At 36.3% G+C, this 26,599-nt stretch overlaps 1 protein-coding gene across 50 annotated transcripts in view; it reads right to left on the bottom strand.

Moving 5' to 3' along the window:
- CLASP2 (cytoplasmic linker associated protein 2) overlaps window positions 1–26,599 on the bottom strand; it is a 175,030-nt gene that overhangs the window by 10,842 nt on the left and 137,589 nt on the right. For all 50 annotated transcript variants that reach the window (XM_072726306.1, XM_026016347.2, XM_026016352.2 and 47 more), the window contains 6 exons: window positions 22,939–23,082; window positions 14,913–15,056; window positions 13,448–13,554; window positions 11,609–11,762; window positions 7,954–8,182; window positions 55–248 (listed from right to left, as the gene is read on the bottom strand). In XM_072726306.1, coding sequence (XP_072582407.1) covers window positions 55–248; window positions 7,954–8,182; window positions 11,609–11,762; window positions 13,448–13,554; window positions 14,913–15,056; window positions 22,939–23,082 — 972 coding nt within the window. The remainder of the gene's footprint in view (window positions 1–54; window positions 249–7,953; window positions 8,183–11,608; window positions 11,763–13,447; window positions 13,555–14,912; window positions 15,057–22,938; window positions 23,083–26,599) is intronic.

Here is a 26,599-nt window from a genome sequence, read left to right as displayed (position 1 = left end):
TGGGCAATCCAAGACAGGAAAGAGTGGTTCTTAGTTACACATCCTGCCATTTACCTCTTTATCCCCAAGGGTTTCAAGCAATAGAAGTAATATTGTTTTGAAGTGTTCATCCCAAACACTGAAAGATTCTTCCTGTGTCAGTTTCATGAGTTCATACAGGGCGATTTTTCTTTCTTCTACACGTTCATTGTGGTTAGACAGCTCCTTCAACAGCTCTGCAACCAGGTCAGAGTGGTCTAGGGAAAGATCTGGCAAGAAGACATAATGTTAATTCTGTAACTTATAGGTCATCTCTCACGAGTATGTGGATCAACTTTATAACACCATGAGGCAATGTTAGTTTTAAGAAAAAAAAAAAAAGACTAATTTTCTATTTTGTCATCTTGAAAACATCAATTCTAGTTTAAAACTTTTTATAATGAAAATTCACATAAAGAAAATACTTAACAGACCCTCATATATCCCTCACCTAGATTTAACAATTATCAAGATTTTACCAATCATCTTTGTCCCTCCTCACTTGTTTTCTGAAGTATTTTTAGAAGTGGCAAATAGATCATTTAATCCTTACATACATCAGTACACGTTTTTATGGTGTCATGCCAGAAGGCTCGCAATATTTGGCTACTCCATTTTTAGTGACATCAATAACGGCCACTAGATTTAAGTGGTGACAACTCAATGTCACCATTAAAGTTCCCCTATATTCTTTTTTTTAAGAGAGAGAGAAAGCAGGCACCCTGGGTGGGAAGCAGGGGAGGTGGAGGGAGAGGGAGAGAGAATCTCAGGTAGTCTCTGGCTGAGCTCGACACAAGGTTGGAGGTCATGACCCTGAGATCACAACCTGCGCTTAAACCAAACATTGGACAGCTGCCTAACTGTGCCACCCACGCGCCCCAATCAATCTTTTAAGAGACACAGTCAGAGGGAGAAGCAGACTCCACACAGGGAGCCTGATGTGGGACTCGATCCCGGAACTCCAGGATCACACCCCGGGCCAAAGACAAGTGCTAAATCGCTGAGCCACCCAGGCATTCCAAGTAATGGTTTCACCCACTGATTATTGTTGAATTATTTTTTTAGGAATTAAAATTGGGCAGGAATTCTTCTGTGGAGAGTATCTTTTTCGGTCAGAGCTACTTTGAATATTGGGAAACAGTCTGATAGAAGAGGCACAATACTATTTTCCCTTTAAATTTCAGAGTCAAGGGTTGGGCCCAGTGATTATCAAAGAGTTTTCATTGTTTTTCATTCTTTTTGAAGTATTATCACAAACTCATGAGTTCTATGAATGTCAAAGGACACTTATAGTGCTTTGAGTAATTTTTGTAGAAAGACAGGTACAGCCCAAAGTTCATATTAAAACATTACAAAGTACCAGAGTTCTTCATAAATTCTTTTGTTGGTAAAATACATAGCAAATTCAGCCCTTCTGGGACTTGGGCAGACAGTGGCCTGAGCTTGTGCCACAGACTCCTTTCCTTAACTCCTCTGGAATAAAATAAACACAGGATATGGGGCCTGAGCTTGGAAGGTACACCAATGGTCACTCCCTCTCCTGAATCTCCAGTTGACACCATGGAGCTATACTGTCTGTAGGTCCGCTTGGCAAGAACATGCTGGCCTTTTGTAGGAAAAGGCTGCCACATACGCTGATTCTAATAGGACAGAGAAGGCTTGAGGACCTGGAATCTGGGAGATAACTGTTACCTATAATAAAAAAGGCTCAAGAGGAAAGAGCCCACTTTTCAAAAATGAACCTTGAGGTTGCAGTTTGCTAAATGGTTCACTACTGGTCCATAAAAACAGAAGCTACAGTGCCTCATCCTGCCAAATGGTTAGCCACGGACCTAGAGATAGAATGGCCTGACAGAGGTTGTACCGAACTCACAAATATAAGTAGGGAAAGAGAAATTATATTTTACTTAGGGAGATTCAGAAACTTGAAAGGAAAGCAAGCCAAACTATTAGAATAGATGAGTTCAGGGGCATCTGGGTAGCTCAGTCTGTTAAGCACCCCACTCTTGATTTCAGCTCAGGTCATCCTCTCTCTCCCTCTCCCCCTTTTCCCTTACTTCCTCTCTAAAAATAAAAAAAAGAATAGATGAATTCAACTGAGTATAACTAACAGATGATAGGGAAGGGAAATTGAATTAAAATGTAGTGGCAACATTCACTACTAAAAGGAAGTTTAGTATGCCAACTTTCATGGAACTACAATTTGAGCACTAACAACCTCATACACAGAGCACAAAATACAATTCTTGAGCTTAAAAATGTGACATAATCTGGAAAGAATGATCACTAAGGTTAACCAGATTAGGGCTTTGAGAAAACCTCTATAAAATGGAGAGCAAACTATGAAAAAGAAGAACATCTTGAGTTCAAAGATGACATCTTAATTTGGAGGATAAAAACGGTCTTACAATAATTTCATTATATAGACCAACACTGGAACAGTACCACTGGTTTAACAGCAGCTACTCTGGCATGATAAATGCATCCATCTCTTTAAACCTCATAAAAGTCACGTTATCAGACTTTCACAGATGTCAGAGGATTGTTCTGGTAAGAGTGTATTTTATTTCAGCCCAATAAAGGGAATTCACAAAAAAATGCTTTCAAAGGAATGCAGCTCTTTTCTCCATAAATATAGGCTTTTTTAGTTACTCTAAAGAGATAATTAGAAATGATTTGACATAAAACGGTCTGAACAGATGGCAGGAAAGTAATTTCTGCCAAAGAAAACATATTTTGTCATAAATGGATTTATATGATACAAAATGAGATAAATCTAAAGTACTCAATTAAAGTGTAACCAACTGTATCTCCTCTTCTGACAGGCATCATGGTCATGCAAACAGAAAAGGCTCTGGAATCCCATTAAGCCTGTGCCTCTTACCCTTCCTTTGTGCAGTAGACACACATTCTTAATTACTCTGGAGGCTCAGTTTTCTTAGGAGTAAAATGGGAAGAGACTATGACTTCCTACGATCATGCTGAGATCTGGGCTTAGAATACAATAAACTCACTAATATTAATTTTCTTTGTGTTCTTGTGACAAATATTGGCACAATTCTGATATTTCTGTTGCAGTGCTGAGAAAACATGAGATATTCTTTTCATTGGCAAACTTTGATATGAGTCCTCCTTGAATAACAGAATCATGTTCACTAGCAATATTATTCTGTAGTAGTATAGTCCTTGGTAAACTTTACAAAGATCATTATTAGATGTAGTCATTAGGGGATTTTTTATTTTTTTTGACGTTAATTTTTTAAAAAAATATTTATTTATTTGACAGAGAGAGCGAGTGAGTGAGCGAAAGCAAAGTAAGGGAAGCAGCAGGCAGAGAGAGAGGAAGAAGCAGGCTCTCCTCAAGCAAGGAGCCTGATGTAGGGCTTGATCCCAGCACCTGGGATGATGATCCAAGCCAAAAGCAGATGCTTAACCCAGAAGCCACCCAGGTGCCTGGACTTGTTAATTTAGAAAAATTTATCACTAATGTATTTGTCTGTAACATGTACAGAAACATCTGAATAAGAGACATAATAAATAAGTCTCAGAACTTCAAAACAAGTTTTTTATAGAAATTCTGACTTGAACAAAATAATTATCTCCTGCCAAAAGTTACGGACGTCTCTTTGTAAGACTAAGACACACACACACACACACACACACACACAGGCAGAGACATAAACTTGAACAAAATAATTATCTCCTGCCAAAAGTTACGGACGTCTCTTCGTAAGGGACACACACATACACACACACACAGGCAGAGACATAGGCAGAAGGAGAAGCAGCCCCCCCCCCCCCCCCCCCAAGGAGCCTGATGCAGGACTCGATCCTGGGACTCCAGGATCTCTCCCTGAGCCAAATGCAGATGCCCAACCACTGAGCCATCCAGGTGTCCCAAGTTATGTGCTTAAAAACAAAAAAATGGGGAGAAATTTTGCATTGGGGCAGACATGGAAGGAAAATCAAAAGACCAATGGAGGTTAATAAAATTAAAAGGAATGGGTAATGTTTGCAATGTTCACAATAAAATAATGTCAAATAAGGTCTTCCCTATCTCAAATTTAAAAATGAACATAAATAATAAATGACTGCTATATGAAGCTTAGAGCAAATACCATTTATTTATTAGATTTTATTTACTTATTCATGAGAGACACAGAGAGGCAGAGACATAGGCAGAGGGAGAAGTAGGCTCCATGCAGGGAGCCCAATGTGGGACTCGATCCCGGGACTCGAGGATCACGCCCTGAGCCAAAGGCAGATGCTCAACCACTAAGCCACCTAGGCATCCCGAGCAACTATTTTATTTAACTGATGGCTTATCCATTTTCCAAGAGTGTTCAACATAAAAAAGCTGTCTTATGTTTCAGAAGTCAATTAGAAATTATTTTTTTGCTGCAAAGAAGTAATTTTCTCAAGTTCAAAATATTCTATACAGTTTATATTTCAGTTATATAATTTCTAAAGGTGTCTTCTTTAACAAATGGAAAACACATGATCTTTACTAAAGGAAAACAGAATCAGTCAATAATGGGTATTCTTGCTAAGCTGTCACAATTTTGGCTTTGTGGTATATTAATTAACTCTCTAACATAAGCAGTTGGGAAAAAACAAAAAGAAAAATAAACAGCCTCATGAATGAAGAGATTTTTCCATTCATCAAAATTACAAATGACCAGGCCTGGGGACACAGATTCCTGAGCAGAGTAAGCAGGGTTTCTACACGTGAAAGTATGGAATTTTAGAGCTCAGTGATGGCAAGAAGAGTATCCACAGGAGTGGTAGACCAGGTGAGACCTGTCAGAGCCCACCAAGGTAAGGATTACATCTGTGCAAGTAGGGAGGTAGTGGCAGAGATGGAAAACTGGTTGCATAGAGGAGGACTGATCAAGTAAGTAAATATATTAAAGATAATGAAGGCAGGTTTCTCAGTGTCAGGAAAAAGGGAGTTTATCAATATGAGAAAGGAGGAAACTAGAACTAATCTTACGGTGCTAAATTGGAATTGGAGTTATTTATGTAAGCTTTTGATGAATAAAATACATGTAAATTAGTGTGTGTACACATATACACACATACATACACACACATTCCCTAGCTCTGGCCACTGAGAAGTCTTGGGAATAGTGACAGCCCACTAGCAGTAAGTACACCTTGTGGGCAGACTCTAGCCTTTAAAGACCATTTTCCATTTAGTGAAACCAAGGATCAATTCTTGAAGAAATTATTGATTCCAGAACTGAAGCAGGGACAGTACAATATTTTGTCATGCCAGCATGCAAGGATGGGGACATATCAAAAGAACAGGTCAAATCAAAGACAATCTGAGCATCAAAATAAATGATAGTTATAAATTATAACCCATTGAGTACAATGTAAACCACGAGTTCATACTGTTAGAAATATATAAATGAAACTTTTTAAATGAATACATTTTTAAAAATTTATTTATTTATTTTATGATAGACATAGAGAGAGAGGCAGAGACACAGGAGGAGGGAGAAGCAGGCTCCATGCCGGGAGCCCAACGTGGGACTCGATCCCGGGACTCCAGGATCACGCCCTGGGCCAAAGGCAGGCACCAAACCGCTGAGCCACCCAGGGATCCCCTAAATGAATACATTTTAACACAGTTTTATGGTATCTCCCCACAAAACACTTAATTACAAAATGAGTAACTTCACAATGGAGAAGCCTAGTAACTACCCCCATAATCAAGTGACCAAGTTTATATCACCAGTCAAAGGGCAAAGTGAAATCATGTATTACCTGAAGAATGCACTATCACTTCTGGGACACTGATGCCAAGAGCACATGACCTGAATCCAATCATGAGAAAACATCAGACAAGCCTAAATTGAGGGAAATGCTACAAAATAATTGGTCTCTGATCTTTAAAAGTGCCATGGTCACAAGAACAAAGGAAAGACTGAACACTGAAGAGGACTACAGAGACATGATGATTGAATGCAATGTGAGATTATGAAGTGGATCCTCTGGCTAGAAGGTATCACTGGGACAATCAGACAAAACTCTAATGGGGCAGGCGGTTATTAATGTACTGATGATAATTACCTGATTTGGAGAAGTATATTGTGGTTATATGTGGGAGAATGTCTTTGTTTATAGAAAGTATATCCTGAAGTATTTGGGGCGATGGAGCATCAGTTTGACAGCTTACTCTTTTTTTTTTTTTTTTTGACAGCTTACTCTTACTTATAGCACAAGAAAAAGTTCTATGTGCTATATCCCTATCTTTTACGCTTTTGTTTTAAAATAAAAAAAATTATATATATATCGCAGCCAAGGCAAGAAATGTCAGTGGAAACAATTTGGTCTCCCAGTTTGTGACCTCTGTACATAAATAATTTAAGAACAATTAAAGCTGCTAATACCAGGTCTCAGTTTACCATGCTGCTGCAACAAGGGAGGGTTTAAAGGACACACTCACACTAGGTCCAATTTACTCCTTCCTGTTTTGCTGCTATTGTGACTAAACCTCAGCAACAGAGTCAACTATTTGTGACAGATCAAAACACACCAAAGTGAATCATTTTGGCAATTTTATACACTCTTATGTAATTTGGACTTAGTTTGGCAAGTTGTCATAATTTTGTCTTTGTAGTAATTGTGATATACTGAGACTCTTAACATGACATACTGGTAGAAACATGATTCGTCAACCTTATCAGTAATCAAAGAAATAAAAGTGGGGATTTTTTCCACTTACCTAATTACAAAAATTAAAAAAGATCTCTGATATCTAACTACTCAGTCTTCCTAGTATTAAGGAAATGCTCATTAGGATGGCCTGCCTTATATCCATCATGGTGACAAAATTTTAAAACATCTGAACATCCTGTGCCAGTAGGGAAATCAGCACTACCTAAACTGGCCAAGAGTTTTGAGTTGGTAATTGGGTAGTAACTCTCAAAATTTCAACTTACATATCCCTTAATTGAGAAATTATATCTCTAAGAATCTCTTACTTACGTACGTGCATAAAAGTTTATGCAGAAAGAGGTTCACTGACAGCAACACTGGGGGAACAAAGGAAAATCAAAAACTTCCTAAGTATAGTACCATGAGGCTGGTAAGGGGGGGGGGACTTTCAAATTTACCCATATATAGTTATCTATTGCTTTATACTAGAGTTTTCAATTAAAAAAAAAAAGAATTATGTAATTCGTACAGGAAAAATGTAATTCCTTATTAAAAATACCTAAACCATTTGCAATGTATTGTACTTTGTATCAGTTTATACATCTTTTGTAAACCTAACTGCATACTGTAATTGGAAGAGTAGATAGTAGTACATCTGCACCCTCTTTCAGAAGTGACACTCAAGACAGTCAACCAAATAGACCGTACAGCTTAGTGTTAGAACTTAGTCCTATGTCCATGTTCCAAGCCACTGTGAATGTCAGGGCTAGTCCCACATCCTTGGTATAAGTCACTGTAAGTACCAGAGCTAGTCCTAAATTGGCTCCAAATTCTAATGGTAGATTTTCACATCTGGTCTTGAATGCATCTTACCAGAGTTTATGATTTCATACTTTATTAAAGGGCTATTATAAAGAACGGGTAGTTTTTCTAAGGTTTTGTCATGCTGGTATAAAAATTAATGACTGAATTTTGTCTAAAGATAAACTAAATTTATAGGCTACAACTGATTTCAGTTGAGCAGTTGAGAGGTCAGTAAGGTTTTCCTGATTTGGAGTATGATCTCAGTCAGGATTACCCTGTTTCTCATTCTGGGGTAGAAAACTACCAAATCACTAGAAATGAGCTCCTAAGAGATGGGAGAGACATTCTCATCCCAAAGCTTCTTACTTCTTAGGGAGTTATAATAAAAGAGCATGTCAATTTCTTTTGCTTCATTGATTCCCAGTCCTCTAAAACACAGGTGACAAAATATGACCCAGAACCTACCATCAGGAAACTGGTCAGCATCATCATCAAACATGGCTTCCTTGAGGGCAGATTTATTGAAGGAACTGATGCTATCTGAATAGTTATATGGATTATAGTCTCGAGCACGTGGAGAGGAGTGAGCAGGCATTGAATGGAGCAATGAAGCTTTATTATCAAGGGCTGTTTGGCTTGAGTCAGTAGCATCACCTCCTGCTCTTGGGTCAGGCATCCCAGGACCACCACACATCTATTAATGGGGAGGAAAAGGTATAGCAAATTAATTTATGTTTTAAAAAACATTTTACTTATTTGCTTATTTGAGAGAAGGAGGGTGGGGAGGGACAGAGAGAGAGAGGGAGACAGAATCCCTGCAGGCTCCATGCTGGGCATGGAACCCGATACAGGGCTCAATTTCATGACTCTGATATCACCACCTTAGGTGAAATCAAGAGTCAGACGTTTTACTCAGTCAGACTGAGATACCCAAGCATCTTGCAAATTAGTTCATTTTAAAATATTTCTTTGAAATTCTAAAAGGACAAATTGATTTTAAATTAAAGAATGTAAAAAAAAATTCTAAAAAGAGGTTTCCCTATTGCTTCAAAGTCTATTTTAAAAAAGTAACAATAAACCTCTGAAAAAATTAAGTAATGGGAATTAACATGATGAGTTAAAATTGAACATTCAAAATGTCAAATCTTATAGTAAAGATGTAAAAATAAACACCTCAAACCCCCAGCTGTGAGGGCAAATAAGAACCATAAAAGAATGCTGTTTCTAATGATTCCTATAGTTCCCTTGTTAATGGCTTGCCCAAACAATATACAGTGGGATTACCAAAGGCTTCTCTATGCCAGTTAAAGTTATAAGAGGATTTTCAATAACAACACAGAACTAAAATCTGCCAGATTCCATTATTAAGGTAGTAAATTATACAATGAAAGCATGTCAATTAAGTATGAGAATCAATTTTTCTTTAAAAAGGCCTGCTGTTAAAAAAAAAAAAAAGGCCTTAAGGACTATAACTTTTGAAAGAATGCCTGATATAGTTTGATTACATTAACATACTTATCAAAACATCAATACTAACACTGATCCTAATTCTATTATGAAAATCATTACAACTACCAATATCACCATTGTCACTGTCTACTCACAGCAACTGTGTGCTAAGCCATTACTTAGGTGCTTTACAAATATTCTTCAAATATTTACTCTACCCCTTCTGTGTGCCATGCATTGTTCTTGGAGGTGGGGATATATTAGTGAACAAAAGAGAGAATGATGTCCACCTGCAGAGTTTATTCTAGTGGGGGAACAGACATTTACAAACATAAAGAACAAGTAAAGTATATGGTATAGTAGAAGGTGACTGGTGTATGGGAGACAGTGCAGGATTAAAGGGACCATGAAAGTTGTGGTGGGAGGAAGAGGGTGCAGATCAGATAGGGTGGTCAGAGTAAGCTTCTTGAACAGACTTGAAGGAAGTGAGGAAATCAGCCATGGAGCTGAGGAAGGGTGTCCTCAGACATCCTCAGACAGAGGGAATAGCCAAGACAAAGGCCCCGAAGCAAAAGCATGCCCAGGAAGTTCAAGAAATAGCAAGGAGGCTAGAATGGCTGGAGCAGGGGAAAGTAGTAGGACATGAGGCCAGAGAGGTAACAGGGGGAAAAACCTATTGTGTAGACTCTGGCTTGTAGTCTGGGACCGCCTACAGAGTTATAAGTTGAGGAGTAAGAACGGATGACAGGAGACCAACAGGCAGAATCAAGAAGGCCAATTAGGCAGGTGCCTATTTTAAAAACCCAGGTAAAAGAATTGATGATGATGATAGTTCAAGCTAAAATAGCAGTGATGGGAAGTGGATGGGTTTTGGATATATTTTGAAAACAACTAACAGATTTCTTGATAGACTGAGTATGGAGGATGACAAAGAGAGGAAACAAGGACAAGTCTTTGGTCCAAAGTTTTTGGCTGAGCAATTAGGGCTGTTATCAACTGAAACAGAAAGGAAGAGTTCTAGGGAAAAAGATGAGAAGTTCAAATAAGCAACTGGATGTAGCTATATAGTGAGTCATATAATTTATTATAGTAACTTTTAACGTAGGCAGTAATATCATCATTTTTCTAATGAAGACACTGAGGCTTAGAAGTGATAAAATAATCTAACTAGTTAATAACTGCCAGGAATTGGAATTGTTTAAATTATTCGGCCAGAATCCACTGTTTGAGCTCCTCACACTGCACTCTGCTATCTCTGAGGGGAAAATGTCTCAAACAGTGACTTTTATTACTAAGCTATTATTGTTACCTCATATAGCTTTTGGGGTGGGGAACCTCAGATATGAGTAGTAAGCTGGTTTCTGGCATCCAGTTTAGTAGGGCCATCTGCCAGATAGGCATGGGGAGAAAACAGCAGGAAAGCAGTAAGGAAGGCAGAAGAGAAAGTCCTTTAGAGATGTGCTGAAGTACTACAATGTTCTACAATTCTGCAAACACTGAGGAACCATGGATTCCATAGGAAATAGTGGAATGGCTTGTTTTGAGAAAAATCATTAACAGTGTAAAAAAATAACTATTCTGGGGATCCCTGGGTGGCTCAGCAGTTTAGCGCCTGCCTTTGGCCCGGGGTGTGGTCCTGGAATCCCGGGATCGAGTCCCACGCTGGGCTCCCTGCATGGAGCCTGCTTCTCCCTCTGCCTGTGTCTCTGCCTCTCTCTCTGTGTCTCTCATGAATAAATAAATAAAATATTTAAAAACAAAAAAATAAAACAACTATTCTTTTCTCCCCCTCCCCCCAAAACAACTATTCTTTGTATGATGGCAGAAGCAACAAACTGAACAATATTTACCAATGTCAAAAAAATGGGTCCTAACATTCTCAATTGGAGCCATACAAACTGATGATGCAAATCTCTATCACTACACTTAATGAGAAAATAAAAACCTATCTGGCTTATGTTCTACCCTCCAACTCTTTCACAACAATCCAACAACACTGCCTTTCATCTGGTTTCCAACTATGCACAACTTGATTCCATCTAACTGTTTTTGCTCTTGCCACTTCTTGTATGCAATTCTCTCCTAGATCTTGTATGGCTTTATTTATTCTTTTTTTTTTTTTAAATTTATTCTTGATGCAAATGCCACTGACTTAGGCCTTCCCTGACCAATTAATCTAAAATAGATTCACTTTATGTTCTAACTTAAAACTCAAAAGTACTCATCTCTATCTGAACATTTATAAGGAACTTGAAGGCAGCGACTTTGCCTTGTAAAATCAAAGACCCAAAACAGTGCCTGGCATGTGGTGGATGCTCAGTGAATGCTTGCAGAGTGACTGACCCCCAAAAAGTTACATTTGAAAATGACAAAAAGCAAAGTTTAAAACAAACATACACAAATGATCCAACAAAAATCTCTTTAATGAGGGGCACCTGGGTGGCTCAGTCAGTTAGGTGTCTGACTCTTGATTTCGGCTCAGGTCATGATCATCAGATTGAGCCCTGTGTCAGGCTCCTGACTGGGTGTGGAGCTTGCTTAAGATTCTCTCTCCCTCTTCTACTCCCCCAGCTCAAGTGTGTATGCACGCTCTCTCAAATAAATAAAGCTATCTTTAAAAAGAAATCTCTTAATGGAAAAGCCTGCAATGAAAGAATTTTTAAATACTCACGGAATCACCATCATCTTTTTTAGAATCCCTTTTCAATGGTTCATTCATATCTTCTTGACTACGGAAGCTGAAATTCTGAATTGCTTCAGTGACACCTCTAAGAGAGCTATAAATATCTTCAGAGTTCATATTTTCGGTGTCATAATCAAATGCACTAAGAAAAAGATGACAACTAATTATAGTTTTAAAACACAAACACATTTGAGATTATGTAGGATTCCCCAAAGCATAATTAGCAAAACCAAACTAAACCTGACAACTATAAATGGTTACGGTATGTCCCCTAGTCCACCCACCAAGCGCAGCTTACAACGACTCTAGGTGCATAGCCTTTAGCAATTGGTTTGTCTGTTACCTTCAAAAATGTTCTGATTAACCAGGGGTCAGCAAACCATGACCCTTCCAATCTAAAAATGTTTACTTTTTAAATAGTTGAGAGAGAACCCTCTGGGGTCTTCTCCCTCTTGGGGAGCTTTGTACTATCTGCTCAATAAATTTTGCTGAACTTTACTACTGCTCAATAAACTTTGCTTTGCTGCCCACCAAAAAACAAACAAAAAACAGTTGAGAAAAAAGTCAAAATAACATTTCTAGACACGTGAAAATCATAAAATTCTTACTTCAGTGCCCATAAATAAAATTGTATTGGAACTTATTCAGGCATCCTCTACAGCTATTTTCACACTGTAACAACAGGACATTGTAAAGGCAACAAAGACTGCATGCATGGCCTGCAAGGTCTGAAATGTTTACCATATGTCCCTTTACAGAAAGTTTGCCAACTCCTGTGATTAACTTATAATAATGGTATAGTTTAAAGATAAATGTATTTTGCACAAATTTATAGGAAGGCAGAGAAGTTTTAACACTGATCATAATACACGTTACTGACATTTTTATAGTCAAATTCTAAAACTCAACTGAAGCTGGAATTTAGCCATCACATTACACATATGTAACAAGGAATAAACAAGCTAAATGTTAAGTTTGCAATCTTTTCTTCTTCCTTACATGCTGATGAAGTATCCTATAATTGTAATAAGTATTAGGAAGCATGCTATGATATATGGCTAATAAAATTAAGTTAATAACTATGTTAATAAATATGACTACTATGCATACTATTTTTTTTAAAAGGCCAAGAAAAGGGAAAAAAATATTAGTCTATTAATGAGTCAAGAACCTCATCTGAAATACAGCCCATGCTTGAACTGCACAAGTGTGTGAAAATTTTACACAGCTTATATATTTTACATTAAAGACCAATTTCACAGACACATTTTTTCTAAGACAAATATATGACCATTTCTTTTATTTTTAAATATTTTATTTTTTTTATTCATGAGAGACACACAGAGAGAGGCAGAGACATAGGCAGAGGGAGAAGCAGGCTCCCTGTGGGAAGGCTGATGCAGGACTCGATCCCAAGATCCCAGAATCATGCGCTGAGCCAAAGGCAGATGCTCAACTACTGAGTCACCTAGGCATCCCTGACCATTTTATATTTAGCCTTTCCTTATTTGTTCTTCTGTTTTTATGTTTTTGTCTATAAGCATATGTGAGTAATGTAACTATGACATTTAATGCTTCAAGCAGTAATTTATAAAAGCTGTGTAGGTTTTCTTTTCACTTACAAAAATTTTTATATCCTACGCATTATTTTCATTTAAAGGGTTAGTTCTGGAATAAACTTAAAAAAAATTTTTGTATCTGCTAAGTTTCTATGTGTCAAGACCTTTCAAATCAAGTGGAAATCAAGTGGAATTATATTAATGTCTGTGGTCTATGAAACGAGAATCTGCAAACACAAGCCATGATGGAAAATAACCCTTTTATTACCTTGGAGATAAAGTATTCTGTGATGTATTGGTAGGAGAAGTAAGAGGACTGGACCAGTTGGCTGGTGAACGTGGTGTTGGTCTCGTCAAAGGACTCCCCATGGAACCCTGATGGGGGTAGTCAAATAAATATTATCATACAATAGGTAAGTTCAACTAAAAGGCTGTTAAGGAAGCCATGCAATCAAGAAGTTGAACAATATGGAAAAGCCATATTTGTAGGTCAATATTTTAAGTATTCAAGTACTTATCTCTGCTTTCTTAGGGAAAAACTTTCTCCCCATTCAAAAATCTACCTCTTTTTTGTTTTCTTCACCTACCTCCTGCTCTCAAATATCATCAACATCTTTCTTCTCAAAGACTCAACAGGATCCCAAACTATTTTAATTAATTATTAAATTAAAAAAAATAATTTTAAAGTAGGCACCATGCCCTACGTGGTGCTTGAATTCGTGACCCTGACATTGAGAATCTCATACTCTATGGACTGAGCCAGCCAGGTACTCCCCGCAAACTAACAATTTTAAATTAGCTTCCCATTCTAAGCCAATTCCTTTCCTTCAATCATTCAAATTTTACCTCTCCTTGGGTTTGCTTTACAAATAATTTTCACAAACACACCAAAGTAAAATTTGGTATTACTAATTTACCTACCTTTTAAGATATAATTAAACAATTACCTCTCCTTTTATTTTTTATTTGTATTTTTTAAAATTAAATTCAGTTTGCCAACATATATAGTATAACACCCAGTGCTCATCATATCACATGTCCTCCTTAATGCCCGCCACCCAGTTTCCCTCTCTTTTTATTTTTATTTTTATTTTTTTTCCCTCTCTTTTTAAAAAGATAACCAACTTCAGTCCCAAGAAATTGTTCTCAGATTGTTTTTTCTCAGATTGTTTTTAACCCTGACTTTACCTAAGCCTGCCATAGTGCATGTAATTTTTCCTTTATCCATGATCAAAGATCTGTCTTTTTAAAACCTAAGTTTAATTCTTTAGGCATATTATGTAAATGATTCATGCCATTTAGGTATGTAAACACTGGATTGTTTCATTTATTCAGACCTTACTTCCCTAAAACAAAATTCTGTATTTAAGCAACTATAGACAAACAGCCTTATGAACGGGTTAGTGAACATACCTTTTAAAGCCCTACCTTCTTCAGATCTTATTTGGTAACCAAGTCATCCCCCCTCTGGTCCTCAAATAAGGACTGGTTAGCTTTCCTTGTTCATACCTGACCACCATTCACTACCAACCAAATCATATATACCAAATTATAACATAAACAAGACAAGTCTAACTACTGTAATCTTTCCAGGACAGTATTTAATACTGCAGATGCTGCCTAATAGATGCAAATAGATATACTAGGATCAAAAGTTTACTTCATGTACAAGAAAGTAATTGCTGCGAAACCATCATATCACATTAATAGCCAAGAAAATAACTGAAAGATACCTGGGTTCCATTGCCAGTGTTTCGTAGGTGATTATGAAGAAGCTTTGTAGCACCATCCTGAAAAGTTTTTGGTAAAGCTCCTAATAACATCGTAAACTCTGGGGTATTGAGTTCAAATAAGGAAATCAGCACTGACTGTGCTGCCTAGAAAACAAAGACATAGGAGTAGAGAAGTATATTTTGGTTACTCAAAGGAGATAATTTTCTTCACACAACATTTCTGTTCAATAGCACAAGGACATCTTTCCCACAGAAAAAGAAGTTGTCTTCATATGCTCTCAAATTTCTTTTTGGGAGAGTAAGAAAATATTTGACCTACCATTTTTTTTTTTTTGAAGGTAAGAAGAGAATATAAAAAGTGTCATGAATACAATTTAGAATTCAATGGCAAAAGTTAACCAGTTTCCAGGGTTATTTTAGTAATATATGCTACTTCAGTTTTCCTCATAAATGATTACAAGAAGAAAGGTGGATGGAAATAGATAAATACAGGCATCCTACAACTTCCAAAAGTTCACATTACGCCACTTTGCTTTTATGAAAGACCTACAATAGGGCAGCCCCGGTGGCGCAGCGGTTTAGTGCTGCCTGCGGCCCAAGGCATGATCCTGGAGACCCTGGATCGAGTCCCACGTTGGGCTCTCTATATGATGCCTGCTTCTCCCTCTGCCTGTGTCTCTGCCTGTCTCTCTGTCTCTATGAATAAATAAAATAAAAATCTTAAAAAAAAAAAAAAAAAAGACCTACAACAGCATCTACTTTCCCTAACCAAAAAAAAAAAAAAAAAAAAAAAAACCCAAAATGTACCCTAAGGTATCAGAAAAGCCTATAAGACGTTATTTTTTTCAGTCTAGGAACTCTGTTTTTCCATATAAATTAATGCTAACTGCTTCTTTGCTTTACACCATTTTGGTGTATGAAAGGTTTCATGAGAACACTACTTTCAGATAAAAGGAGAAATCTATATATCCCTAAGGCATACAAAGTCCATCCAGAGCAACTTAATACTATTCATTTTTATATAAACAGAAAATAATGTTTTGGTAGAAATGGGAACAAAATGAAGCTTACTCAGATCAGTTAGGAAAATTATACATTTACTTCCTTCTTTTAATGTAATCAACAGAACTACTGAAAGCCAAACTCTGAAATTCAGATTAAATAGAAAGTTAACATGACTCAAATGAAAATATGTGCATCTTGTCCATGACCTTCTCAGACCTGACTCTGTGAAAATATAAGTGTTCTGTGTTTATGACATCTGAATATACAACACTACAGGAATGGTTAAATTATGTTACATTGGAGCAGTGCCACACTACACAACAGAGCCTTGAAAGATGATGAAACTCTATACGTGAAGAAATCGGGAGAGAGCTATCATATACTGCTAGAGGAAAATATAATAAAACAACAGCTGTAACATTAGCCCATTTTGTTAAAAACAACAAAATATACATTGCGTGGGTATGTCCTTGAACATGTTAATAGTACTTAAATAAAACTATTTGTACTTTAGGGGTGCCTGAGTGGTTCAGTCAGTTAAGTATCTGACTCTTGGTTTTGGTTCAGATCACCACAGTGTTGTGAGATTGAGCCCTGTGTCAGGCTCTACACTCAGCGGGGAATTTTTTTGAAATTCTCTGCTTCTCCCTCTCCCCCTGCCCTTCTCTCACCTTGAGCACACACTTTCTTTCTCTCTCTGAAATAAAAACTTAAAAAAACCTATTTGTATCTTGAAACAAAACTTTATGATCCTGGGTTTTTGGAACACTAAAACTACCTCAAGTTACTGTGAGCAAATGAATTGATGATTGTTAAGGCATACTTTATTCTATCCAGGGTATATTTTGGTGTATGAGATTCAGCTTTCTTCCCCTCAGAGGTAGAGAGCCCAACTGTTCCAAAACCATTTATCAATGAATATATCCTTTCCTCATGAAGTGACATCCTTATCATGAATTAACCACCTATATAAACTGAACTATATTTCTGATCCTCTGATCTTCCTTTATGTTCTATTGATCTATTTGTCTATTTCTGCATTAAATAATATGGGTTTAAGTTGTATGATTTAAAATGCAATAGTTTTAGCATATTTTGATAAACTCCTTCATTTCTGTTAGTTTATATTTTAGTGTCACATTTGCTTTACTAGATGCATTTTTATTCATTTATTTATTATTTCACAACATAAATCAGGTCTTTATTAGAAAACTGTATTCATTTTTTAAAAAGTTTTTATTGTTTTTTAAAAATAAAGAGCAAGCAAAAAGAGAGCGAGTGAGCCAGAGAGAGAGTGTGCATGCGTGTGAGCAAGCATGAGTAGGGGGAGGGGGAGACGGAGAGGGAAAAGGAAGCTCTCCACTGAGCAGGGAGCCTGATGTGGGGCTCGATCCCAGGACCCTGGGATCATGACCTGAGCCGAATGCAGACACTCAAAAGACTGAGCCACTCAGATGCCCCTTAAGATTTTTTTTTTTTAAATTCTAGTTTGTTAACATACAGTGTCAATGTTATTAGTTTCAGGTATACATATAGTAATTCAATAATTCCATACATTACCTAGTGTTCATTAAAATGCACTCCTTAATCCTCAGCACCTATTAAACCCATCCCCCCACCAATCTCCCCTCTGGTGACCTACAGTTTGTTCTTTTTTTCTTTTTAAAGATTTTTTTTATCATAAGATTTTATTTTTTAAAGTAATCTCTATACCCAATGTGGGGCTTAAACTTACAACTCTGAGATCAAGAGTCATATGTTCCTCCCACTGAGCCAGCCAGATGCCCCTTCAGTTTGTTCTTTATAGTTAAGAGCTTCCTTTTCATTCTTCCCCCCTTTGCTTGTTTTGTTTCTTAAATTCACAGGAGAGAAATTATACGGTATTTCTCTTTCTCTGACTTATTTTGCTTAGCATTATACTCTCTAGCTCTATCCATGTCATTGCAAATGGTGTGATTCCATTCTTTTTCATGGCTGAATAATATTCCATTATATGTATACACACACACATCATCAATTGATGGACACTTGGGTTGCTTCAATAACTTGGCTATTGTAAATAATGCTGCTATAAACATAGAGGTGCATGTATCACTTTGAATTAGTGTTCTTGTATTCTTTGGATAAATACCCAATATTGTAATTCCTGGATCATAGGGTAGTTCTATTTTTAATTTTTTGAGGAACCTCCATACAGTGGCTGTACCAACTTGCATTCCCATCAACAGTGCAAGACGGTTCCTTTTTCTCCATATCCTTGCCAATACTTGTTTCCTGTGTTTTTGATTTTAGCCATTTTGATAGTTATGAGGTAGTATCTCACTGTGGTTTTAATTTGCATTTCTCTGATGATGAGTGATGGGAGCATCTTTTTATATGTCTGCTGGCCATCTGTAGGTCTTCTTTGGAGACATACATGATGTTCGTGTCATCTGACTGTATTTTGGGTGTTGAGTTGTATAAGTTTTTATACATTTTGGAGGTTTGTGGCAACTCTGTGTTGAACAAGTTTACTGGCACACTTTTTCAAACAGTATTTACTGAGGATTCACTAATTCTAGGTGCCAAGTACATTTGTGATTACTTGAGAGAGATCAAATATCAACATAAATAGGAGTTTGGAAGAAGCTGATTCCAAGCCTCACAGATGACTTTGAGGGGTTCAAGACTTCAGTGGAGGGCATAACTGCAGATGTGGTGGAATTAGCAACAGAACTAGAATTAGAAGTGGAGTCTGAAAATGTGACTGAATTACTGCTATCTCATAATAAGACTAAGTTGCTTCTTATGGATGAGCAAGAAAAGTAATTGAAATGGAATCTATTCCTGGTGAACATGTTGTGAAGATGGTTGAAATAACAAAGGATTTAGAATATTATATAAACTTAGTTGATAAAGCAGCAACAGGGTTTGAGGACTGACTCCAATTTTTAAAGAAAGTCTGTGAGTAAAATGCTGTTACTGAGAAATTGTTGGCAAAAGGAAGACTTGATCAATGGAGAAAACTTCATTGTTGTCTTATTTTTAAAATGAATTCTAGGTGTTTTTTATTTTTATTTTGAATTATTTAAAATTTTTTAAAATTTGAGTATACATGTATGTACAACATGGTGATTTAACTTCTCTGTTATGTTGTGCTCACCACAAGAACTACCATCTGTCACCAAACAATACCATTACAATATCACTAATTGTATATCATATGCTGTGCCTATTATAACCTTATTCATTCCATAACTGAAGGCTGTATTTTCCATTCTCCTTCACCCATTTTCCCCATCCTCTGCCTCTTTCCCACTGGCAGTCATCGTTTTCTGTATTTACAGGTCTGATTCTGCTTTTTATTTATGTATTCAATTGTTTTGTTTTTTACATTTCATATATGTGAAAACAAGGTAGGGGCACCTGGGTGGCTCAGCTGGTTAAGCATCTGCCTGTGGCTCAGATCATGATCCCAGGGTCCTGGGATCAAGCTTCCCTGTTCAGTGGGGAGTCTGCTTCTAAGATTCCCTCTGTCCTTCCACCTCTGCTCCAGCCAAGCTCAATCTCTCTTAAATACATAAAATCTTAAAAAAAAAAAAAAAAAACACAAGGTATTTGTCTTTTTCTTTCTTTTTTTTGTATTTGTCTTTTTCAATCTGATATCTCACTTAGCATTATATCCTTTGGGCCCATCCATGTTGTTATAAATGGCAAGATGTCATCCTTTTTTATAACTGGTCCATTGTATATGAATACCTAATCATCTTTATCCATTCATCTATCAATGGACACTTGAGTTGCTTCTTGGCTATTAAAAATAATGCTGCAATAAACACAGGGTTACAAATATCTTTTCAAATTAGTGTTTTCATTTTTTTTTTGGGTAATACCCAGTAGTGTATATAGTTTTTCTATTTTTGTTTGAGGAATCTCCATACTATTTTCCACCACTGCTGCCTAATTTCAAGAAACTGCCAAAGCCTTCCCAACCTTCAGCAACCACCACTCATCAGTAAACATTGAGATAATCCCTTCACACCTGCCAAAAGATTAGGACTCTGAATTCTCAGATGATGGTTAGCATTTTTTAGCAGTATTTTAAAATTCAGGTATATACATTTTTTAGACATACTTAATAAAAGACACAGTTAAGGACCACTGCATAGTGCAAAGATAAATTTTATATACACTGGGAAATGAAAATATTTATGTGATTTGGCTTTACTGCAGTGGTTTGGAACTGAATCTGCAGTATTTCTGAGGTATGCCTGACTTGGTTTTGAAATCACGAAGTGTGTGAAGTCCTCCTACTTTGCTCTTTTTCAAGACTGTTTTAGCTACTATGAGACTCTTGCAGTTCCATATGAGTTTTGGAATCAGCTTGTAAATTTCTACAAACTTCTGAGATTTGTACTTCTTTTGTTAAAATTTATTTCTATAACCTTTTAATGTTATTGTAAATGAAATTATTTTCCTAATTTCATTTTTTGATTGCTCACTCCAAGGGTTTAGAAATATATAACTATTTTCTGTGTGCTGTTTTATATCCTGCAAACTTGCTGAACTTACTAGTTATAATAGTTTTTTAGTGATTCCTTAGGATTTTCTCTATATGAGATCATATCATTTGTAAATGGAACTAGTTTTTTTTTATTTATAATCTAGATGTCTTTTATTTCTTTCTCCTAACTGTCCTAGCTAGAACCCCTAGTTGAGTAGATATAGAGATTGTTGAATTGCACATTTTGAGACATAATAGTACTCTACTTAGACCAGAGTATAGTGTAATGCATAGCATATCTTGAATTGTATGATGTATGTTGAATAGAAACAGTGAGAGCAGACATCTTTGTCTTGCTCCTAATTTTAAGGAGGAAGCATCCAGTCTTTCAGCATTAATTACGATTTTAGCTGTGGATATATGTAGGTGCCTCTGTTAGGTTGAGAAAGTCCTTTCCATGGTTGTTTTCATTTATTTTTTGTTAAATCATGAAATGATGTTAAGATTTTACCAGATGCTTTTTCTTTTTTTCTTCTTTTAAGAGTTTATTTTTAAGTAATCTCTACACCCAATGTGGCACTTGGATTTAAAACCCTGAGATGGAGTGTCATATGCTCCACTGAATGAGCCAGCCAGGATCGGGTGCCTTTTCTATTGATACAATCGTGTTTTTAATCTTTTGATTCATATGGTATATTACGTTAATAGACTTTCAGATGTTAATTTAGCATTCCTAGGATAAATCCCATGTACTTAATCATGGTGAGTAATTCTTTTTTGTATGTTGCAGGATTTAGTTTGCTAATATTTTGTCGAGGATTAAATACATCCATGTAACAGATATTGGTCTGTAGTTTTTTTTTTTTTTTTTTTGTGGTGTCTTTGTCTGGGTTTGGTATCAAGGTACTTGATCTGCCCTCACATAATGAGTTGGAAAGTGTCCCTTCTTCTTTTTTGAAAGTTTCTAAAGAATTGGTAGTAATTTGGTGGAATTCACCAGGGAAACCATCTGAACCTAGGCTTCTCTTCGTGGGTAGTTTTTTGATTAGTAAGTCAATCTCTTGTTCTATTAACATCTATTTCTTCTTGAGTCAATTTGGTAGTCTACATATTTCTAGGATTTGTTTCATCTGTGTTACAGGCATGTAATTATTCACTGTATTCCTTTACAATTCTTTTTTTTTCTGTAAGGATGCTCATATTCTCTCATTTCTAGTCTAGCAATTTTAATCTCTTTTTGGTCAATATACTTTAAAGTTTGCCAATTTCACTGATCTTTGAAAAACCTGCTTTTAGTTTCACTGATCATTGTTTTGTTTAATTAATTTGTGTTTTAATCTTTTTTTTTTTCAAAGTGGGCTCCATGCCCAAAGTGGGGCTGGAACTCATAACATGGAGATCAAGAGTTATGTGCTCTACTGAGCCAGGTGCCCCAAATTGTGCTTTAATCTTGATTATGTCTGTCTACTTTAGAGTTAGTTTGTTCTCCTTTTTCCAGTGTCATAAGGTAGTAGTCAAGGTCACTAATTTGACCTTATTATTACAGGCATTAACTGCTATAAATTTCCCTCTAAGCACCACTCAAGTACCTATATCCTGTAAGTTCTGTTATGTCATGTTTTCATTTTCATTCACCTCACTGTATTTTCTAATTTCCCTTTTGATTTCTTTGATCCACTGGTGATTTAGGAATATGTTGTTTAGTCTCCACATATTTGTGAGCCCCCCAAATTTTCCTGTTATTAATTTCTAATTTCATTCCATTGTGGTCAGAGAACATGTTCAGAGACTGTTCCATGTACACTTGAGAAGATGTACATTCTGCTTTTTTTTAAATCTTTTTTTTTTTTAAGATTTTATTTATTTATTCATAAAGACACAGAAAGAGAGAGAGAGAGAGGCAGAGACACAGGCAGAGGGAGAAGCAGGCTCCCCGCAGGGAACCCGACGTGGGACTCGATCCCAGGGCTCCAGGATCACACCTCGGGCTGCAGGCGGCGCTAAACGCCACCAGGGCTGCCCTACATTCTGCTTCTGTTGGGTAAAGTGTTTGCCATTAGAAATAAAGGTCATAAAACGTATATTATATTCTATGTGCTTAGTTGCAGTAAATATTGAAGAAAATGATTCACAGAGGAAGAGAGTAAACAGAGCTACATATAAGATGCAAGAAATCAATGATTGGGGTGAAGGGAAATCCTAAAAAGATGGTAAAGAAAACAGAAGGTCTAGGAAGGAACTTCCCATGAAATAACTAACTTACGTTTTTGAACACATGGAAAATGTTACCCATGGATATGTTAAAGAGATGTTGAAAATATGAACAGATAGTTAAACAACATAAAAAAAAAAAACCCAGGCAAATGAAAAAAATGAAAGGCAAATTATTTATACCACAACAAAGCTTCTACAAGAAAGGAGGTAGCAATAAACCATGTGGTGTAGGAGTGAGTACTTCCACAGTCAAGAGGTAAATCTTTTGTATTGATTACCAATTGCTTTTCTAATTTATCTTCTAAACCTTAAGTTAAAACATACCTTCCGAACATCAGAACTTTTGGGTTCTGTTGTCCAAGTGATGACCCGAGACACTGCCAGGCGAGTTTCACTGGAATTTATAAAATCTCCTGGATCCATCTGCTTGGCCAGAGTTTCTATGTATTTAAGGATTGCAACCTTCACCTGCAGATGTAAGCACAATGAGAGATGACAATCAGTCACCGAGAGATACAGATGATACTTCAGAAATAATTATTCTTTCGACCAATACAAAATGAAACAAATTAACAACAAAAAAGAAATTATATAACCACTTACATACCTGAGATACAAACACATGGTAATGTGGATTTTTGTTTTTCACATAATAGCAGAACTTTTAAGTCCCGGGTATTTCATTCCCTGTGTCTAAACAAGTGCAGAACACTCTTTTGACAAGATTAGACCCTTCTTGAGTCGGCCTTCAAAGCTTACAGCTGACTCTTGTCTACATTTCCCTGGGAGCCAGTCTTTATAAATTAAGTGTAATTTGGCTTTTGGGGAAATGAACCAAAGTATCCTGGAAATAAGGTATCCTAAACCAAGTAAGTAATCAAGGTGGGCAATACAGGTTTTTCTCCAAACATACAGTAACATTCACCCAATGAGATCATGTTCCTTAATAGGTCCATCAATTGCTAGAAATACCTTTCAATAGAGGTGTCACAAAGAAGTTTTACAAAAGTACCACTAAAGAAAATACACATATTTGTAATTCCTAATGTTTGGGTGCATGGTAGGTAGGTGTGTGGTCGAATGCAGGCTTCACCATCAGCAGAAGGTCGGTCAAAGCACACATTGCTTCTTCCTTCTACTCAGCCTTTTTCGTCCTTAGCATAAGCCACTATTAAATTATCTCCTTTCTCTCAGGTGTGTTGGGACAGAAAAGCAGGTTGAAAACCTTTAATGGTCATATCTTCTAACATTCTAGGGTTTCTAAATAATGATTCTAAAGGACTCTGTTTAGAAATGGCACCTGGCATAGTGCACAGTCCTTGGATATGGCAGATGTTGAACACGTATTAAATACTGATTTGCTGACTTGGGAAAGTTTACATGTATGAGTAAAACAGCAACTCTGAAAACTATTGCCAAAGGTTAAGGTAACAATGATCTTTCTGCCCTTGTTATTGATCTTAACATGCTACTTGTCTCATTCAACCCCAGTAAGTCTTTGGGAAGTATAGTGCCAAGTTTAAAGGCAGTGAAGTGTTAAAATAAGGTTCTGACTCTTGTACATTTTCACCCTTCAGACTCCAGTTTATAAAAGATAAAGGGGGTGCCTGGGTGGTTTAGTTGGTTAACCATTTGACTCTTGACTTTGGTTCAAGTCATGAGGTTATGGGATCAAGCTCTGTGCTCAACAGGAAGTCGGCTTCTCTTCCCCTTTCCCTCTCCCCCCTCTCTTATGCATGCTCTTTCTCTCTAAAATCTTTAAAAAGATTTTTAAAAGAGAAAAGTGATCAGATTACATTCATTTCAAAATGAATAAATTTTAAGAACTATAACTTTAAGAGACATATTGGAAAAAATGGAGTTAACCTATCAGCCATCTCAGGTAAAATGTACAGTGGAGAGGGAAAGAGACTTACGGTTAATTTTATGGTAGCAGGCCCAATAAATTACAGCAACATCTCATATTCTGGATTCTTGAAGCCATGTCACCTTCTATGAAATGTGGATAACTAACTGAAAGGTGACTATAGTAAATCAAAGAATGAACATCAATGTAGTTTGTTTTCAATTTACCACCACCATCAATAGTCGAATATAATTATTTGTGCTATGTGAGATTCAACTAGTGCAGTGTCTTGGCAATTTACAGAGGTGTGTAAAGTTTTAAAGGGTTTCAACAGGATAGGTGTGTTTATTATACCACTAGGCAAAATAACCACAATACACATGTAATAATCATTTGAAAGTTTAGATTTAAGTAGGCTATTTCCTAAGTTGACATACCATCCAGAATTTTAATAACACAAACATGCATTCTTCTTCAGAGAAGGAAAAATTATCTCACTAAAATGTGCATTAACTTTACAACATATCTGTGAAACCCAGAAAAAGAGGTCACCAAAATTATTTTTTAAAATATTACTCAAAATCACTCTGTATTGCCATTTGCACCATTTTATTGCTTCTTGTCTGACATTTAACCACATGACTGTGAGAAATAAAATTTCATATAAAATTTTCTTCTTTATCTAAAAGATCCATCATTCTTTTAGTAAAGACTATAGATCTCAACTTAAGTTGTGTCTTTCTATAACCTGTTCAGGTCTTTCTTTCTTTCTTTCTTCCTTTCTTTCTTTCTTCCTTTCTTCCTTTCTTTCTTTCATTTATTTATTCATTCATGAGAGACATAGAGAGAGGCAGAGACACAGGCGGAGAGAGAAGCAGGCTCCATGCGGGGAGCCCAACGCGGAACTCGATCCCGGAACCCCGGGGATCACGCCCTGAGCCAAAGGCAGACGCTCAACTGCTGAGCCACCCAGGCGTCCCCTGTTCAGGTTTTTAATCTTAATCTGCCACCCATCTGAAAGTTACTTTTATTTCTGGGCACAGGTACGACTCCAATTTAACTTTTCCTTGTTATCTTAAAATATCAATTTAGAATTGAAGAGTGGTTTTTCCCTACAGCTTTGCCTGCATGTGTTTATATAATATGTAATGCATGTATATAAAAAATAGTCTGTAAATCCAGTCTCCATTTTCTAATAGGGAAGCTAACTTTATTTTTAAAATTTTTTAATTTAAATTTAATTAATTAACATATAATGTATTACTAAGTTTCAGAGGTAGAGGTCAGGGATTCATCAGCCAGGAAAGCTAATTTTGTTTCCCATAGTCTTTTTCTTTAGGCACCCAGCAACTTTATTCTCTCCCTGAACTTCTCTATTTCTTAAGCTAATGGTTTAGAGACCTCCCTTTCCACTGGCCCATGAAATATCTCTATGTACATTTTCAACAGCACTTGAATACCTACCTACCCCTAGTACCTAAATCATAACCCTTATTACAATTTATCATGCACTATAATAATGATTAAAAAATTGTAAATTATATATTCTTAGGAATGCCTTGCACAATGGCTAAGACAATGAATTCAAAACATATTTATCAATAAAGTAAATGATTCTCTTTCTGTAGGTCACATTTTAAAATCAAAATAGGTGGAATCCCTTTCACAAAGCAGGTCTGAGAAATTAACATTATGTTGAGGGTAAGTTAACTCTGGGAAGAAACATAACTGTGATTTTTAAGGCAAAATCATATTCAGAAATTTAAAGGAAAATTGATCATGGGCAATAATGCTTATAGAAATTTATTTCGTGCAGAAGAGAGCAGAAAAATGTAAGGCCTGTAAATGCACATATGCTTGTTATTTCCCTGACTTTAATCTCATTTAATAAAACTCACTAAGAAAACATCTGTAGTAAAGAATTCAGAGGATTTTGCATTAAATTATTTTTTCTTTTATGTTAAACTTAATAATTATTTTAAGTCACAAATTGGAATTCACCTCATTTTCATATAAATTAACTAGAAAATGTGTGCTAATAATTGAGAAAGTTAATCCTGATTCTAAATTTTATGCACACATTAGAAATACCACATTGCAAAAAGAAAAGTTACTATTTCAGTTAAGGAGAACTGGAGA

Source organism: Vulpes vulpes, chromosome 11 (assembly GCF_048418805.1).
Source record: "Vulpes vulpes isolate BD-2025 chromosome 11, VulVul3, whole genome shotgun sequence".
Taxonomy (NCBI): domain Eukaryota; kingdom Metazoa; phylum Chordata; class Mammalia; order Carnivora; family Canidae; genus Vulpes; species Vulpes vulpes.
Note: the sequence above shows the minus strand (reverse complement) of the source record. Positions and strands in the feature narration are given on the sequence as shown.